This window comes from Panthera tigris, chromosome C2, assembly GCF_018350195.1.
Source record: "Panthera tigris isolate Pti1 chromosome C2, P.tigris_Pti1_mat1.1, whole genome shotgun sequence".
Classification (NCBI taxonomy): Eukaryota; Metazoa; Chordata; class Mammalia; order Carnivora; family Felidae; genus Panthera; species Panthera tigris.
Genome location: NC_056668.1, coordinates 58,506,514 through 58,524,452, shown reverse-complemented (window position 1 = coordinate 58,524,452; position 17,939 = coordinate 58,506,514). Strand labels below are relative to the sequence as shown.

At 41.7% G+C, this 17,939-nt stretch overlaps 1 protein-coding gene across 1 annotated transcript in view; it reads left to right on the top strand.

Annotated features, from left to right (window-relative positions):
- Nucleotides 1-17,939, top strand: part of CCDC80 (coiled-coil domain containing 80) — a 35,647-nt gene that overhangs the window by 12,910 nt on the left and 4,798 nt on the right. Inside the window, exons 4-5 of the mRNA XM_007098610.3 lie at nt 10,417-10,553; nt 12,247-12,395. Coding sequence (XP_007098672.2) covers nt 10,417-10,553; nt 12,247-12,395 — 286 coding nt within the window. The remainder of the gene's footprint in view (nt 1-10,416; nt 10,554-12,246; nt 12,396-17,939) is intronic.

The window sequence follows — 17,939 nt, the reverse complement described above, 5'->3', positions numbered from 1 at the left end:
CCTTGAAAATAATTATATCTCTTTCACAGGCTATGGTGAGGATTTAGTAAGATAATGTGTATAAATATGTGCCATATAATAAGTACTATGGTGTGGTCATCATTACCACCATTTTTTCTGGCAGGCATCTGGAAATCAACGAACTGTCACAGGGACTAGAGCACCTATAATGAAAAGGGACTTGTAATTGCTTTCTGCTAATTACAGAATGTTAACAGTGAACCCTCATGACTGCCCTTCGAGGTCACAAGGTGCATTACTACTCCTGGTAATAAAACCAAAGCCCCAAAGACTAATACTACAAAGCCACATATTTAGTGTTTAACTGAGATTCAACCATTAGCTTCCTGGATTTTTAAATAGTAGCAAGAGCCAGTGAGCTTAATTACAGCCCAGATGTCTAGAAAGGAAGTAGGTATTCAATCTAGTGCAGAAGCTGGTGCTGGCTGGTGATAAAAGGCCTCCTCCACCAGGTGTTTCCAGTGTCAAATGTGTTGCCCACCAACCCTTACACAAAGAAACCTCATTCCTTATTTCAGAGAAGTTTGGAAAAATCATTATATGTTCTACTTCAGTCTCTATGTGGTCCCAACTGTTATAAGCATCTGGTGTTGCCTTGGCAAATTTTTAGCATTAATCCTGCTGTTTTTTAGACATCTGGATTAAATATGAGCAGTAGAGGCACTGAGGGTTTTTTCCCTGCCCTATTGGAAATCAGGTATTGTGCATTGGTGTTTGCCTCTCACTGAATGGCAGTTTGGACTTGATCTTGGGGGGGGGGGGCCTTTTATTTTGTTCCTCATTTAATTCCTGGAAGGCCTTTCTCTCCTCGTGTTATGTCCCAGCTTACCCTTATGGGAAAGGCCGTAGAACTTTCAGCCAAGACTGGGAGCCAGCCATGGGAAAACAGGAATTGGCATGCATCATGGGCTCAGTGAACCAAACTCTAGCCTTGACCAATTTTCAGCTGGAAATCTATCAGATGGCCTTACTTTCCTTAAAAATAAATCAAGTAGTCTCTCCTCTTCCAGACTTTTACTGGGCCTCAAAAACAGAGACCCACATCCAACTACACTGTGGGCTGTACTCACCAGCTAGTCCATCTTGCTAAGTGTATTTGAACTATAAATGATGGACCCACAAATTCCAGGAAATTTACCTTAAGATTTCAGTCGTTAGCCTAATGAAAGTCACTCATGCCTGAGCAAATTGCAATGCAGGATAAGCCCATCTGGTTTTCTCATCCAAGATAATATTATACATGAGAGTTTAGAAAGACATGGTACATTAAAGCATTCCCAATTGTTAGCGGTATTTAAAATATCAATTGGGTAGAAAAATTTGTATCTATGTCAAGAGGAGGAATTACAGACTAAGTGTGCAGATGGGAAGAAGTTGCTGGCCTAAGACACTTTGTTGCAGAACTGAAAAGAGAAACTGAGGGGAAAGCACAGCAAACATGTTTCTTTCTTAGCAGAATAGAGGGCTGAAAAATATTTGACACTGATAGTCAATCACCGGATTTTAAGGACCAGAACATACGGACATTTTTATGGGACAAAGGAAGTTCTTTGATGGCCTCCTTTGAAGGAAGAAGACTCTAAGGGTAATTGATGAGAAAGGAGGTGGGGAAGTTGATGGGCTCATGGATGGACCATGACAACAGGAAAGAAAGTGATTCCATAGTCCCATGAATAAAGAATTCATGGGTGCATTTCTAAAATACCTTTGATAGGTGAAAATGATAGACTCCATTTCAGCCTAATATTCTCTTTCTGTCTTTGATCCTGTTGAAGAGAATTGTTCTTTATGGACAAGCCTCATAGGCTCCATAACAATGTAGAGTGTCACTTTTCCTCAGGAGCACCTGAAAATTTGACCCTTTGCCCCAACTCCTCCTTTCTTCCGTCAGTAGTGACAGTGCCTGGCAGCTGCCTTCTTCAGACCCTGCCACTTTGTGCGGGGAGGCAAGGCTGGGGGAGTGATCACACTTCCAGACACTGGCTTGGCGTCCCTCTCTGTTTATTCCGTCTTTGATTATCAATCACGCTGTGTCCTCGAGGCAGGGGAGCCTGCCCCCAGCTTGTCCATCATCCCATTTCACTGCCCTCTTGCCTCTCAAGTGTGTCAGTGTCAAGATCAACCCCTGATGATCAAGGAGTGAAAAGCACCTGATACGCCAACCATACAAAACAAGTGCTTGGAGAATGTGGTGGAGGAATTAGCTCTTCCAGTTGCAGTCATTAGAGAAGGTGTAAATATCAGAAAATTTTGAAAAGTGGGTTGATTCATTGGAGGGGCCTTGAAAATGGAGATTTGTTGGTAGACGATGATTCTATCAAAGTACTTTTTGTTTTTATTTATTTTTTTAAAGAGAATTGGATTTTTGGATTCCAAAGTCAAAGCTGCACAAAAAGGTATCCACAGACAAATGTTACACCCATTCCTGACCCCTTTACCCTGTTGATCTCTGCCCCATAGGTATTTTTATGATTCCTTATTTATGAATTTAGTGCTTCTTTATGCAAATACAAATAGATATAAACATCTGTATTCCCTCCACACTTTTAGTACAAAATATAGTATATATAATACCCTGGACTTTGCTTTTTTCACCTAAAAAATATTTCCTGGAAATCTTCCCTTATGAGTATACAAAAATCATCCTAATTCTTTATTAAGCCATTGTGAGAGCCTATCATAGTTTGTTTAACTAGTACCCTTGTTAATAGACATTTAGATTGCTTTCAGTATTTTGCTATTATAAACAGTTTCACAGCAAATCACCTTATGCATATGTTACTCTATCTATGTGGGTATATCTTTACAATAGATTCTGAGAATCAGGATTATTGGGCCAAATGGAAAATGTATTTAATTTCGTTAGATATCAGCAGGTTTCTCTCCACACAAGTTGTATCATACTGCAATCCCACCAGCAATGTGTAAGTGTCTGTTTCCCTAAAGCTCTCCAAAAGACTGTACAACCAAGCTTGTCAATGTTTTCAGCCAATGTGGTAAAGAAAAATGAGATCTTAGCATAGTGTGTTGGTGGGTTGCATTTTTCTTTCTATGAGTATGATTGGACATTTTTTCATGTGTTTGAGGAGCATTCATACTTTGTGTTTAGTGTCCTTTGCCTTTTTTTTTCTATTGGATTGTTCTTCTTAGTATCAATTTATAGGTACTCTTTCTAAATTAGAATGAAAATTGAGACTCCAGTTCTCTTCCCAATTCCAAGATACTGACCCAGTTTGGGGATAAGGTCCAGGAATTTATATTTTTAAACTGTTGCTCAAGTGGTTCTGATTTGCAGCTAGGTTTGGTGGAGAGCAGACGGTTAAGTGTAGGACAGAGTGAAAGAGAGGTTGGCACCAGATTTTAAAGGATTTCAAATACCAGCACAGAGAAATCAAATTTTATTTGGTAAACCATGTGAAGTCACTAAAGATTTCTAAATATATTTTTCAAATAAATTTTAAATAACTGCCCAGGTTTGGGGGAGTCAATCTGTAGGACAGAAAAGAATCTGGAAGGATGCTTTCTTCATAGATAGGACAAGTTGCTCTTTCTAGAGACCAAGAAAGCAGCAACTTTGTGATCAGGAATGGCCAGGTTAGTCTCCCCTATCAATTTGATCCAGACACTCATTTCACAATGGGTTGGTAGGCAGGCAACTGACCCATTCATACAGTAAAATAGGAGCAAGAGAATCGACTACAGAGTCATTTAAATTAATCTGTTTCCAATCAAAAGAAAGTAAATCCCATAGCTGGAGGCCAGGGTTATCGTCAGCAATCTCAGAAATATCGCTAAAATAAAAGATTCAGCTTTTTATGGAGTCTTTGCCTTCAGATTTATCCATAGCTTTGGCCTGTGCTGACTTCTTGAATAGGATAGTTATATTTTATTATTAATTTTTTTTTAACATGTATTTATTTTTGAGAGACAAAGTGAGACAGAGCATAAGTGGGGGAGGAGCAGAGAGAGAAGGGAGACACAGAATCCAAAGCAGGCTCCAGGCTCTGAGCTGTCAGCACAGAGCCCGATGCGGGGCTCGAACTCACAGAGCGCGAGATCATGACCTGAGCTGAAGTCAGGTGCTTAACCTACTGAACCACCCAGGCACCCCAGGATAGTTATATTTTAAATGCCATATAAATAGATTTTATCTATGTTGTGTGTTACCCCGGAAAGGGTTTATTAAGGTAGGTGATGAATGGTGCAGCACAGTGGATGACACTCAAGAGATCAGAATGCCAAAGGAAAATAGAGTTTATTGCTCATGGGTGCCAGAGAGGAAATTGCAGCACGCCCCCTAGGCCCACAAGTGGAGCCAGGGTTGGGTCAGAAAGCAGCAGTAAGAGCAGGGAGGGGAGAGCCTAGGTCACTGTCTTTATTGGGGTTCCCAAGAGAAAGGTGAGGCAGGACAAAGTACAGAGTTTCTGATTGGCTAGTTTGAATAATTTCACCAGGCTTTGGGCTATAGGGCTGGTCCCTAGTTGCCTGGTACCTGACCCTGGATGATTAAGGAAGAGGAATATTGTTTCCTGGCGTGCACGTGTCAGAGAGAGGAGGCAGGGCATTGGGTTGGTTGGTTTGCATTTCAGAGAGCTACTGCAGGCTGCAGATTTGCTGTCTCTAAGAATTGGCTAGTTTTGGGAGAGGCAGTCTCTCCCTAGTCAGAAAGGGTTTTTAACATGTCAAAATATCATAATATATAGAAATTTTTAAATGTGGTTAATGCAATTATAAGACCTCATATGTGAAAACCCAAATTTAGAAAATAAATCTATATGATGAGCTTTCTCAAATTACACTTAGACTGGCTGTGTTATAAGCTCACAAGATACAGGAAGTGTAAGGGTTTGATGATGCATTTTCTATGTGGACCCAGAACTGCTCACCTCCTTCACTCTACCCCTCACTACCCTCTTTTTTCTCACGTGGCATCTTTCTTAGGGGAGAGATGTCATGGTTACCAAATCTGTACCTAGTGTCTATGTGTACCAGGCTACAGGGATTTAGAAGACAATCAAAGGTTAGTCCCTGTTGATGAACTGCTCGTATCTAGTGGAAAGATAGATGTGTAAACAACGTGTTGCAATGCAGGGTGATAAGCATTATTGCAGAAGCAGCTAAAAGTATTGTGAGTGCATAGGTGAGGTAAAGATAGGTTGCAGAAGTAATTAGGAGTTCCCATGTAGACAGGGGTAGGGATAGCATTCCAGGAAGAGAAGGCATATTTCTAGAAACTGAAAATAGAAGCTGGAGCATATTGTATGGAAGAGTTAAGTGATCAGCTCACTAAGATAGACTGAGTCCAGGGCAGAAATGGCCTTGGCCGCTATGCCTAGGATTTGGATTTTATCCTGTCCTTGTTCCCTGTCCTTAGATGGCAACATAGCGACCCAGAAAACTTGTTAACATGCAGATTCCTGAGCCTCACCTCTAGAAATTCTGATCAAATTGGTCTGGACCCAAGGATTGTAATTTTAACAAGTGCCCCAGGTGATTGTGCCCCACCTGTCTACCCAGGTGAGGGTAGACAGTGGATCATGCTTTGAAAAACTGTTAGAGGAGATAAAGAACTTCTGAAGCAATGGGAGAGGCTGAAATGGTCCAGGAACATTGGCAGAATGCCTGAACTCAGGTGAGACAGAGTGGGAGTAGGAGATACCACAGATATCGTAGAGAAGGAGCCGTCACAGATGGAAACTTCAAACGTAATGCCTGGCACACAGTTGGTGATTAGTAAGTTGTTGCTGGAGCTGAATTTTTCTGCAACGTCATTGCTGTCTATGGTCAGACATGGAAGAACAAATACATGAAGAAATCTATTACCACCTCAACTTGGGAATTGAGATCCTTAAAGGATGGAAACCCAGGCCAATGCCCCACTTACAGGACCAGTCCCCACCAGGGTGTGACAGAGTTCAAGCTCCCTTCTGTCCCTCCTAAGTCATCTTAGGTCAAGGACAGGCCGTGTGGCATAACCAAATCCCACCACATGAGTTTGGATCTGTGAATCCATTTAGCTGGATCAAGACCATGCGGACTGTTTATAGGATTGCGTCCTCAAGAATGTTTGCTTCTAAGCCCTGCAAAGGACTAGAGAGCTTTGGCAAAACTGTTACAAAAATGTAACAAGAAGCTGCCAAATTGATGCTGCATTTCCAGACCGAGGAGAGCCTCGTGTTCACCCAGCCCTGACTGAGACGGAACGTGGAACGTAATGGAGATCTGGGGCAGGGGCAGGCAGCTGGAGCTGGGAGCTGGCCTCACACATCCCTTCCTCCGAATTGGGCCAGAGGTGGACACTGTCTTATGGTAGAGCTGCTGTCATCCCTTGTAGGAGCCACCGTTGATCAGTGCTTTCACTGTGATTTTCCACCTCAGCACAAACATTCATTTGGGATGTAGATACTCTGCAGTCTGAAGTGTAAAATGTTTTATTTTTAATGTCAGGTCAAAACGTTTCAGAAGATCTTTTAGTTGAAAGGAGAAAACAGGCCATGACATCGGTTTCTTGCTATATCCCAGTTAGAATGAAGGTTGGCTTAAATCTTGGTCCTAGGTCTTCTCTGTCCTTGGGTGGGATATGTTTTGGTCAAGTAGAGAGAATACTCAATAAGAATGAGGTCGTATTAACTGAGCCTTAACCCTCACTCTGTTATTAACTAGTAGGGTAAACTTGAGCCAGTTGCTCCTTTGTGGGCTCTGTGATAGGTTTGTTCTCTGGGAAGCAGGCTCTGAAACTGAGATTTGCATACATGCGGTTAATGGGGGAGTCATCTTCGGTTAATGGGGGAGTCATCTTCGGAATAATGCTTTTGAGAGGGGAGGGATACGAGAGAACAGAGAGGGAGTTTTAGTTGTAATGCAATGAACCCTTCGGAGTAGCAGTTCACTTGGAGGCAACGGGGACGTTTTTTAGATCTACCCCACTGCATCAGCCGCTGAATGTGGGCTGTCCCCTAGGAAGAGTGTGACTTAGCAGAAAGGCACCTCCTTTCTAAGGTCAGTGATTTTCAGAGAGGGAGTCAGCGGCTAACCTTCACAGCAGCCTTGCTTCTGAAGGCAGGATCTGGACAGTACACCACAGTGTCTGCTTCAGTCCCTGTTTCATCTAATGTGCCATATATTATTGTTTCTCAGTAATGTGACTGGGTTCTGCTAGGTAATGTCCGTATCACTTCTCTGTTGCCGCAACAAGGCTGTGTAATGACGACCCACACACTCCAGTGGTGTGTAATTATTAAACATTCAGTCATAAGCCTGTAGGGTTCAGCTCACCTGGGCTGGGCTGGGCTGGGCAAGCCTTGGTGAGGCTGGCCTATGCATGTCCAGTCAGCTGCTGGTTGGCTGGGTGGTCCTGCTGATCTTGGCTGGGCTTGCACACTTTAGGGATCAACTGGTGTCGCCCCGTCTGGGCTGAGGCCAGGGTAACTTGGTTTAGCTTATTCTTCAGAAGTCTAGCGTGCATGTTGTTCTCATGGCGACGGTAGAGGCAAGAGCAATCCCAAATGTACAAGCTCATTTCTAGCCTCTATGTTACTTTTGCTAACATCACCTAGCACTGGCCGGAGCATGTGGTATAGATGAGCTCAGAATCGAGAGGCACGACAGTTTAACTCATCACTTTAAAGAGGAGCCACAGTCACTGGACAAAGAGTGTAGGTATGGAGAAAGGTGAAGAACTGGGGCCATTTTTTTGAAATCTACTACATTCTCCAACTTCCTTCCATCCGAGCCATTTAGTGCTTTTTGTAACTTTCTCTGTGAGGTAGAGATAATGGTCTCATTTTGATTCTAATTAGGAATTTGAACTCTATCCAAATTACTCATTTCTGAATCCAGCACCCAGCATAGACTTAGCTCAGGACACTGGCTGCATTTCCAGTGTATTAACAGTGTATAACAAATACTTTATTATTTGTATTAACAGTGTATTAACAAATACTTTGTTATTACACTCCAGTGTATTAACAAATACTTTGTGGAATGAACAAAAGTATGCTGAGAATTAAAACTAGGAATCCTTAGATTCAAGAGAAAATCTTGCTTGTAAAGTTTCAGAATCATTAGTTATTAAAAACATTTTTAAATCAGTTTTTAATTATTTATTTTATTATTATTACTAATTGTAAAATATGCTCCTTGTTAAATTTTACATAATATAGACATGCTTAGAGTAAATAGTGAAAGTGTCCACTCACCTTTTCCATTCCCTAGAGGCAACCATTGTTACCAACTAGATGTCCTTCTGGACATTTTCCAGTGTCTATTCCTGTACAGATGTATTTTCTTTTATTTCCTTTTAAGCAAGAATAATGTCTACTATGCATTTTCTTCAGCAACTTGCTTTTTTAGCTCAATGAGACATAGTAAACAAAAACCAACAACATGAATCTGGCAATTTTTTTTAATTACTTTGTAATTAATTCATGACAGCAAAAATGTACATTTAAAAAACAGTTTAGGGATGCCTGGGTGGCTCGGTCAGTTAAGCTTCTGACTCTTGATTTCGGCTCAGGTCATGATCTCACGGTTTGTGGCATCCACCCCCACGCTTAGGATTCTCTCTCTCCCTCTCTCTGTCTGCCCCTCCCTGCTGTCTCTGTCTCTCTCTCTCAAAATAAATAAGCAAACATAACAAATAGTTTATATGGGGGTGCCTGTTTGGGTCAGTGGGTTAAGCATCCGACTTTGGCTCAGGTCACGATCTTGCGGTTTGTGAGTTCGAGCCCCGCATCAGGCTCTGTGCTGACAGCTCGGAGCCTGGAGCCTGCTTCCGATTCTGTGTCTCTCCATCTCTCGGCCCCTCCCCTGTTCATGCTCTGTGTCTCTCTGTCTTTCAATAATAAATAAATGTTTAAAAAATTTTTAAAAAGTAGTTTATATATACGAAGCATATAATTTTTCACTTTGCAGAGCGCTTGGTCCTCATATAAGCTATGGGCTCCCATGCCTTTGAACTGCCTCTGTGAAGAACTGTCACAATTTGGGGGAAGAAAGCAGATTCTTTGTCTTTGCATTTTGATCTGCTTTAGAGGAAATCAAGTTCCTTGTTTGTGTACTTTCAGTGATCCTAATCAAATAAACCAAAGTAATAGTTAAATTGCAATCGTCCCCTTTTGAGGAAAAGAGCAATGGTCTGTGGTACTCAAGCCCTATAACCTCTGTATTTGTAAAACTATGGCTGTTTCTACTGTAGTACTATTCAGTGGGTAGCAATGTGGGCAGTAAGTGATAGAGTCTTTTCACCAATATATCTATGATCACATCTTTGCTGACTTTATTTTTTTCACATTTTTTTTTAAAATACAGGGAGTCATTTGGCAGATAAAAATTTTTGTAGGGTTGAGGGAAACACTGTGACCTGGGAGGGATGTAACATTTTCATCTCAGAGATGTTAAACTGATTTCCAGACTTAAGAGTTGCCATATTCAAACTTCCCATCCACCTAGTGACATGTTCAAGAACCATTTCGAAGTATAATAATTTATTTTTAGGGCTTGATGTTTAAAAAATATATATAATGGTTAAAAACTTCTGTACATTTAGTAACACTTTGCTTGAAATTGTATTCACTTACAAAATTTGTATAATGAGGGCAGCTGGGTGGCTCAGTGGGTTGAGGTGTCCGACTCCTGATTTCAATTCAGGTCACGATCTCATGGTTCGTGAGATCAAGCCCCTCATTGGGCTTGTCACTGACAGCTCAGAGCCTGCTTGGGATTCCCTCTCTCTGCCCCTCCCCTGCTCATAGTGTCTCTCTCTCTCTCTCTTTCTCAAAATAAATAAATAAACTTAAAAAATTGTATTATGGAGAGCTCTACATTTTTGGAGCTAAAATGAACTTGTTGGGCAGGCCTGAACATAGGCTTGTTTCTCTCTATAGCAATGACATGGTTCACTGAGTCTCAAAGTGATTCTGTAATAAAAGTGAGGAAAAGATAGAGATTTTAGACTCAACTAAATAAATAACAAAAACTAAAAGAAAAAAAACAGAAACGTTTTTCTTTAAAAACAGAAACAAAAACTAAAATAAATTTAAAAGCTCCTTGGTGAGATGGGGTGATGACTCATTCCCAGGATAGAGTTGGCAATCTTCTTCCAGGGGTGAGTCAGCGGCCTTCACTCTCACTTTGCTCCTTCTGATTCACTACCTACCATCAGGGTAGGCACAGATGGGGCTTGATTATCTGTAGAGAACTGACTTTCAAAATGAGTTTATTCATTTATTTCTACATTTACTTATTCACTTGGGGAACTTGTGTTCAAACAAAATGTTGGCTGAATGTGTGCAACTAATGAAAGCTGTTCTAATTAACTCAGGACGGAGACTCAGAGCTTCCCACTTATTTTGGTCTTGTCACACCCATATTCATTCACATTTCATTTCCTTGAAGATAATGAAAAACCCATGCGAGTGGTGGATGATGAGGACCTGGTAGACCAGCATCTCATTGGTGAGCTGAGGAAAGAGTATGGAATGACCTATAATGACTTCTTCATGGTGCTCACAGACGTGGACCTGAGAGTCAAGGTAAGGGTTTCTGTTTTAGACAGTACAGTTTCATTCCTTAGAATAGCAACTCTGAATTTTTTGTCAATGAATCTATTAGACGTATGAATAAGCACAAATTATTTTATTAAGTGGGAAGGTTTTGAAAAGGTCCAGATATTCCACGTTATCTTATAGAATTTGTGCCTACAAATGTAGTCTATGGAAAGAACTGGGTTGGATGACCTTGTATGGCCCAGCTGTTTGACTCAGACTAAACTCTTCTGTAACATCAATGTCATGTATTCATCAGACACTGGTTGAGTAGCTATGATGTCCCAGGCCCTGGGGATAAAAGGTGAAAAGTAGTTGGCTTCTTCCTTCAGGAAGGTCAGATTTAACATGGACCCACTCTGGAAGGGCCTGGAAGTTTTACCTCTCAATCCCACATGGACAAGACAGTAGGGTTTTATACCTACTTTCTTCTTATGCTTAGGGACAGAAGTTCTGAACCATGAAAAATTGTGCCATGTAGTAATACTAATAATACTAATACTAATACTAATACTAATACTAATACTAATACTACTAACAAAAATAGCTAACTTTATTAAGTATCTTCCTTACGCCAGGCACTTACCTCAACCCTTTACAATCCCTATCTCAAATCTCTGAGATAAATAATGAGTATTATCTTCATTTCACAGAAGAACAAAGATAGGCCCAGCGTGGTTAAGTAACATGCCCAAGTTTACCCACTTAGCATTGCGCTTGGTACCCACACAGGCTGGCTCCAGATTGCACTGTCTACTATTCTAGTGCACCAATAGCATACCATGCTTATATGAAGATCATCAGGAGAAAGGTCACCTGGGCCATCAGAATAGGTCATTCAACCTGTAGTCTACTTCTGGATCTGGAGAGAGTTCCCTTCTTTAATGCATTCCTTACTTGCGTTGCCCCACCTATAACGTGAGGGGCTGAACTGGATGGGCCCAAAGGTCTCTGCCAGCTTTTACACTCTAGCTTACTGAATTGCCACAGGGGGTATATCTCCAAGCCATGTCCAGACTTCCCTGTAGTTTATGCTGACAATGCTCAGCCAGCCATCAAATCCATCTTAGGTTGCTGTTATAAGTGCAGGAAGCTCTGATCCAGGAAACTGAATTGCATTATCTTTAAGGTGGATTCCAACTTTTTTTCTAAGGATACACATAGAAACATGGTCTAATTTTAAGTGATGCTTGCTCAATAAAACAGCCTCTGGGAATCACAAAGAGTTTATCTAGATTCCTGATGGCCAGAGAATGGTGCTCCTTCTGGTGAAAAATTACCCTGATAGTTCAAGTCAGATATTCCAATAGGTTATTCCGTTTCCGTGTCAATTACAGCACTTCTCACCTTCTCCTCAGTTGTGTAGCGAACAGGAACGAGTGTAGTCCCAGAGGTAGGGAAGTGAGCCTAGGATATGTGTGATAAGGAAGTCATGGACCCTTTCCCATAAAAGGCACGCAGTTAAGAAATTCTCATTAAACATAAGGGGCAGTTGCTTCATGGATTCTGAACCCCAAAACATCAGCAGAGGTATTTTTGCAGAGGAGGATGTGTAAATCAATGAACCCTCGAGACTCTGATTTCTCCAGCGCTCCCCTGAATTTTCCCAGGCCCTCTATCCTCTGAGCAGAGGGAAGAAACACCCTTAAACATTATATGCTTTCTATTCTTTCTTAAACAGCAATACTACGAGGTACCCATAGCAATGAAGTCTGTGTTCGATTTGATCGATACATTCCAGTCCCGAATCAAAGATATGGAAAAGCAGAAGAAGGAGGGCATTGTTTGCAAGGAAGACAAGAAGCAGTCATTGGAGAACTTCCTGTCCAGGTACCTCACCTTTGGAGTCCCTGAGGAGGCAGGTGGGGATGTGTTCTGAGTGAGTTAATGAAAAGGCTAAGGAAACACAAAGTAGATGTGTGTGCAGACCTGCCCAGCTGAAAGGTCCGTCTGCCTCATGGTCCTCTGGCCACTGGACTTAGTCTTTTCCTGTCAAAAGGGCTCTGGTCACAAGGTTGACTGGGGTCAGCTCCAAGCTTGAATGTTGATTTGGTGGCTTTGGATAGGCCTTTTCTCTCTTTTCTGCTTCTTTCTTGGCACAGAATAAATAATTCTAACCTGTGAGGGTTAATTTATTCCATCAGTGAATTTAGAGGGCTTTATATACTGCATTTTTATTTTACATATTTATTTATTAGGCCCTTCTGGTTTCAAACAGGATTTGGAACACTCTGCTTGATTTTCTGCTTCCCTCCAGCTCTGCAGAAAACAACAAAAGCCCCTCTAGGACCTCAGAAGGAGAAATGCCTTTTACCCAGCTCCCTGATTCCCTGGGGAGGAGGGTTTATTGAAAACCATTGTAGGGAAACTTCAGTAAATACACAGAGAAGACTGTTAAAAAAAATTGCTCCACTTCCTCCCTTCTCCATCCCTTCCCCCATGCTGGATGGAAATTCTACAGGGCCTTTGGGGTCCTAGGAGATGCAAAACTACAGAAGTTCCACCTACAGCAAATAAATGCACAGAGATCTCCATGTAACATCTCCCCTCCCCAAAACCTCCCCCCCCCCCCCCGCCCAGCTGTACTGTGTGGCCAAGAGACTCCAGAAATGGAGCAAGAATTTACTTGGAGGCTCATTAACTTGGAGGCTGTGAACTTCCTTACTTGTGTCTATAAAGCATGTTCTTTATGTGTGAGTCAGAGAATCAAGGATTCTCTGTTTAGTAAGTAGGTAATCTGAACTCCTCTAGATTCAGGAGGCTTGGGTCTCTTAAAAGATAACCTCATGATGTGTAAAGAGCACAGGACTTACTGTTCATCCAAGTTTGGGGTCTGCAGTTTACTAGCTATGTTGCCTCTATGGCCCTGACTCCATCCCAGGGTTTCTGGGATCACTTTTTGTATGCTCACCTCTGTCCCAAGCACTTCACCTTCCCAAGTTTAATCTTTACAACAATCCTATGAGCTGAATACTGTAACTATTGTTGAGTTGTAGAGGGGACAACTGAGGCTGACAGAGATCAAGTAACTAACTTTCGGTCATCACCCAGCTAGTGTCAGCTCTGGGACTCACGGCGCCACCCAAGGCCCGTATTCTTTTCAAATACTCCTTTTGAAAATATAACTTGAATTATTTTTAGTCTTGGGCCCAGGATCCCAGAGTTTGAAGTGAAGAGAGATATCCCTAAAACCACAGGATTTCAGAGCTGAAAGGAACCTGAGGTTCTTCCTTCATCCCAATTTTCAGTGCAATGCAAGCATCTGGAATGGAGATGGAAGGTGCCTGACTTTATAAGGACTTGAGGCTCAACCCAGTCTTCAGTCCACTCTCTTAGCTGAGAAAGGGCTCTAACTCTCCACCTGACAGGTGGCTCCTTGTCTAGTCTTGGGGCACTGAAACATCAACTTCTGATCCAAGGTCATCCCTCTCTATGGCAGTGACTTAGAAGATGGATGGTCAAAGCTTATTGTTGCCCTTGAGGTGTTTTTCTTCCTTTACCTTCCTTCCCCCGTTCTCCCCTACCCCTTCCTTCCCTTGCTTTCTTCCTTAGCTCTCTCTTAAACTTTTAAGTTAGGCTTTTTAATCTTATTATTATTCTATTTAGAACCTAGCAAATTTTAGCCATCACTTTTATGGGGCTTTGAATAATGTTTGATCTGGCTTACAAACTCAATAATTAAACAATCTTGTTATTTCAAATGGTCATTTTATATTTAATATATATTTTTGAGTTGTTGAAATAAACAAAATCTTTCTGAGTACTTTAATGATCCATAAGTTTAATTAGTTAATCTTGTAAATACAGTGAATCTAGAGTTTCTCAGGAGTTCCAATCACTTAAAACCACACATCTAAACCAATTACTCAATTATAAATTCTAATTTAAAGTTTCAAGGTTGTCATTTTATTGAGCCAAATTCTCTTAAGTTTCACAAGTACATATATTGTGTATATAAAGAAGACCAGGATCGTTCTTAGAAGTATAAATTATCACTATGATTGATTCTTTGAAAACTTGCTCTTCTTAATTCTAAATCTTCCAGGACTATAAGATGCATACCTGCTGAACCAACCTCATAAACTCAGGTTGCCCAACCTCTACAGCAGGCAGTTACCACCCAGTCCATTGATGTTATTTATAACCAAGGATTTGGGCCAGCTCTGAGAGCTGCAGCTACAGACATCCTGATTTTTCTTACCATCCCCAGGCAGGCTGCCTTTTTTATAATGACTGTGTCATGGGTTTCAAAACATGACAGGGAAAGCTTGACATTATCTCAATTTTGCTCACACCCGAAGCTTGCAGTGCTCATTCCAGTTGATAACTGATTTGAATTTGGCATATCTTTGATTTTTAAGACTTGTACCCACATTTTGCCTCTAAAGTCTTTTGTACTGGTTAGGGCACTGTGATGTGTAAATGTATCTCCTTTCTAATGTCAGAGCCTTACGGGCTTTCATATTCTGTACCATTTTAGGAACATGCATCTGTTGTGGATACTCAGGATGGATATGATTATAATTTAGATGTCCTGTAGCTATGCATGATTTGTGGTCACAACTCATGAAATCACTGTGCTGATGATTATCATTGATCTTAAAAATTAATGTGGAGTTGTGTATAACCTAAAGGTTTGAGTCAGACAGCCCTGAGTTTGATTCCTGGTTTCTTCATTTATTGACTGTGTGACCTTGGGCTGATTACTTAACTTCTCCAGGCTTTAGTTTTCTCATTTGTGAAAGGCAGATAAGAAATGTATTTATTCTTAAGAGTTGTGAAAAGTAAATTCACAACAATGGCCCATGACCTAGTACAAAGTAAGTAATCGATAAATGCTGGCTATTAGTATTGGGACCAGTTAATCAGCTGCTAGTTAGAGAATTTTGTCATGAAGGAAGAGGTAGGAGGAAATTTAGTAAACACCTCAGGATTGAAACCCAGGCAAAGAGAACTGAAGGAAAAAAAATTTAAATAGCAGTTCTATAAATAAATGAGTATCCAAATGGGAATTTTCCTTCAAATTTGCTGAGTTGTTGGTGAGTCTATACAGCCTGGTTTCAGCTGACCAGACTCTAAAGCCAGTCTGGTCTTTAGTGACACTCATCTGGTTCAGGCTATAATTACGTTCCTCTGAGACAGAAGCCCCAAAGACTGGCAAATGCACACTAATCTGGGAATGCCAGTTAAGGGAAGTAAACACACACACAGCTCTTAGAATTTTTATTTACTGATAAGTTAAAGTGACAGAAAATCTATTTGCCCGAAATAAGGATCTGGGCCACACTGACATCTCTTGTTACATCCTTTGGAAGTTATTTCCTTCAGTGTTGTGAGCTGGAGTCTTGTGTCTCAATGTGAAGATCCGTGGGAGAAAGAATCATTACTTAGGGGGAATGACCTTTGCCTGGTTCTGTCTGCGACAGGGAGTCTCAGATCCTGTCCCCATCCAATCAGGACAGCATTCAGTGGTGCACACAGGTAAACAAGCCAAAATATACCTCACCCAAAATAGCTCCTTCCAGGATACCCTACAGCTCTGTGTGAGGCCAGGAAGGCTGGCCTGGTTTGGATGCTGGCTGGGGGGCCAGAGCTGGGCTGGCATGCCTCCTAAGGAAGCCGGGAGAGTACAGGAGACCATGTTTGTGATCACTGTTCCCTTTCCCGGGAGACCTTGGACAATCTCAGACACTCCTCTCCCCTCCTCCATGCCAGATACACTCATCTCCCTATCCTCAGTGGAGATTTTAGTTTTTCTTTCCCTTTGAAGAGAAACAAGCAGAGGAAGCAAATGTAATGTCACAGTAAGCAGTTCTTGGCGAGCCTTCCTACAGGCGTCCATTCAGAGGTTGTATTTCATCAGACTATCATTTTCTCTCATTCACCCAAACCACTTTTCCCCCAAGAGGCCATTTTCTTCGGGGTTGAAAACTCTCATGTTCACTGTGAGGCTAGAATGAGCGTAGGGAGAGAAGTCACGAATAAAATCGAGTGGCTTCCAGCTCAGTGAGTGTACTAACACCCCACAGGGGTCTGCACAGTAGGCAGAAAGCAAAACCCCTCCTCCAGTGAAGGTGGAGTTTGAGATAACTCCATACAGTTGCCCCTGGGATGCATTCCCTCTCTACTTCGTATCTCCTTTGGGACCCTGACTGTATGAGCCAAGCCTCAGGATCTCCGAGGGGGATAAACTAGGGAAACCATTGGCCTGGGAGTCAGAGAAATCTTATTTTGGTACCACCTCTTAGATGTACTAGTTAGGCAGGTTACTTCTCTAAGCCCCATTTTGTCATCTGTACAATGAAGACAATAAGCTGTGCCTTCACTGACCTCTAATGTTGTCAGTATAGATGAACGTGAGCTGTGAAATGATACACAAACATGAGGATTGACTAAGTTATCATATGGCATGAGAGACAAACGTCCAAGATCTATTAACGGACAAACGTCTACATCTAAGAAGCCCACAGATTAAGCCACCATCTATACCCATGTCATCACATGAATAACTTACACTGACGGATTTTAGCTTAAGTCTTATAATACCTCTTTGAAGCTGATGCTATTTTTCATTCTAGAGATAAGGAAAAACTGAGACTCAGATGAACTCAGCGATGTGCTCAAGGAACCCAAAAAGTAGCAGTGACAAAACATGAACTCGGGTTTCTAGGTTACAAGACAAAAGCTCTTTCTACTACCCTACTGTGTTGGAGCAGCAAGTTTGTTATATATGCTACGGTCCTAGGCTCGAGATGTAGCCCCATCCCACTTCACAGAGGACTCTATAATGTTGGGTCTTACTAATGAGAGTAGGCTGTGTTTTAGGACTTGCATTTGCCTCTGGAAGAACAACTGGCTACTGAGAAAGGCACACAGGGCTTTGTTTTCCCAGGAATTCTCCTTGGCCCTTGGAACTGCTTTGCCACTTTCCTTCTTCCTGTCACTGTCACCGCCTTAAAACTTAGTTCTCTTTTTTCTACTCTGTTTCCAGTCCATACGTTTGATTCTTAACCCCCTCCAAGCCTGAGCAAACTCTATTAGATTGTGAGTTTTCTTCAGTTTTCTTTGGATTCCCTATTTCTGTGGCTACAACATAACATAACGATTTGGGCCAGTCCTCATTGCGTCTAAAACTCTGAGTCTCCGGAAGTGACTTCTTCGGGCACGGTGGCCAGACTCACGCCTGATGTTTCGTGCAAATGCCAGTCAGCAGACCGTGAAGTTACAACGGAAAGAGAGTAAGAAATGTGGAAATGCAGTTTAATGACTTTGATGAGCTAGGAGATACTTCTAAGGGTCGGTGTTTTATATTCTGGGCACAAGAAAAACCCGACAGCCAAAGCGAGTCTGCTTTCTTACACTAGCCTCTATTGT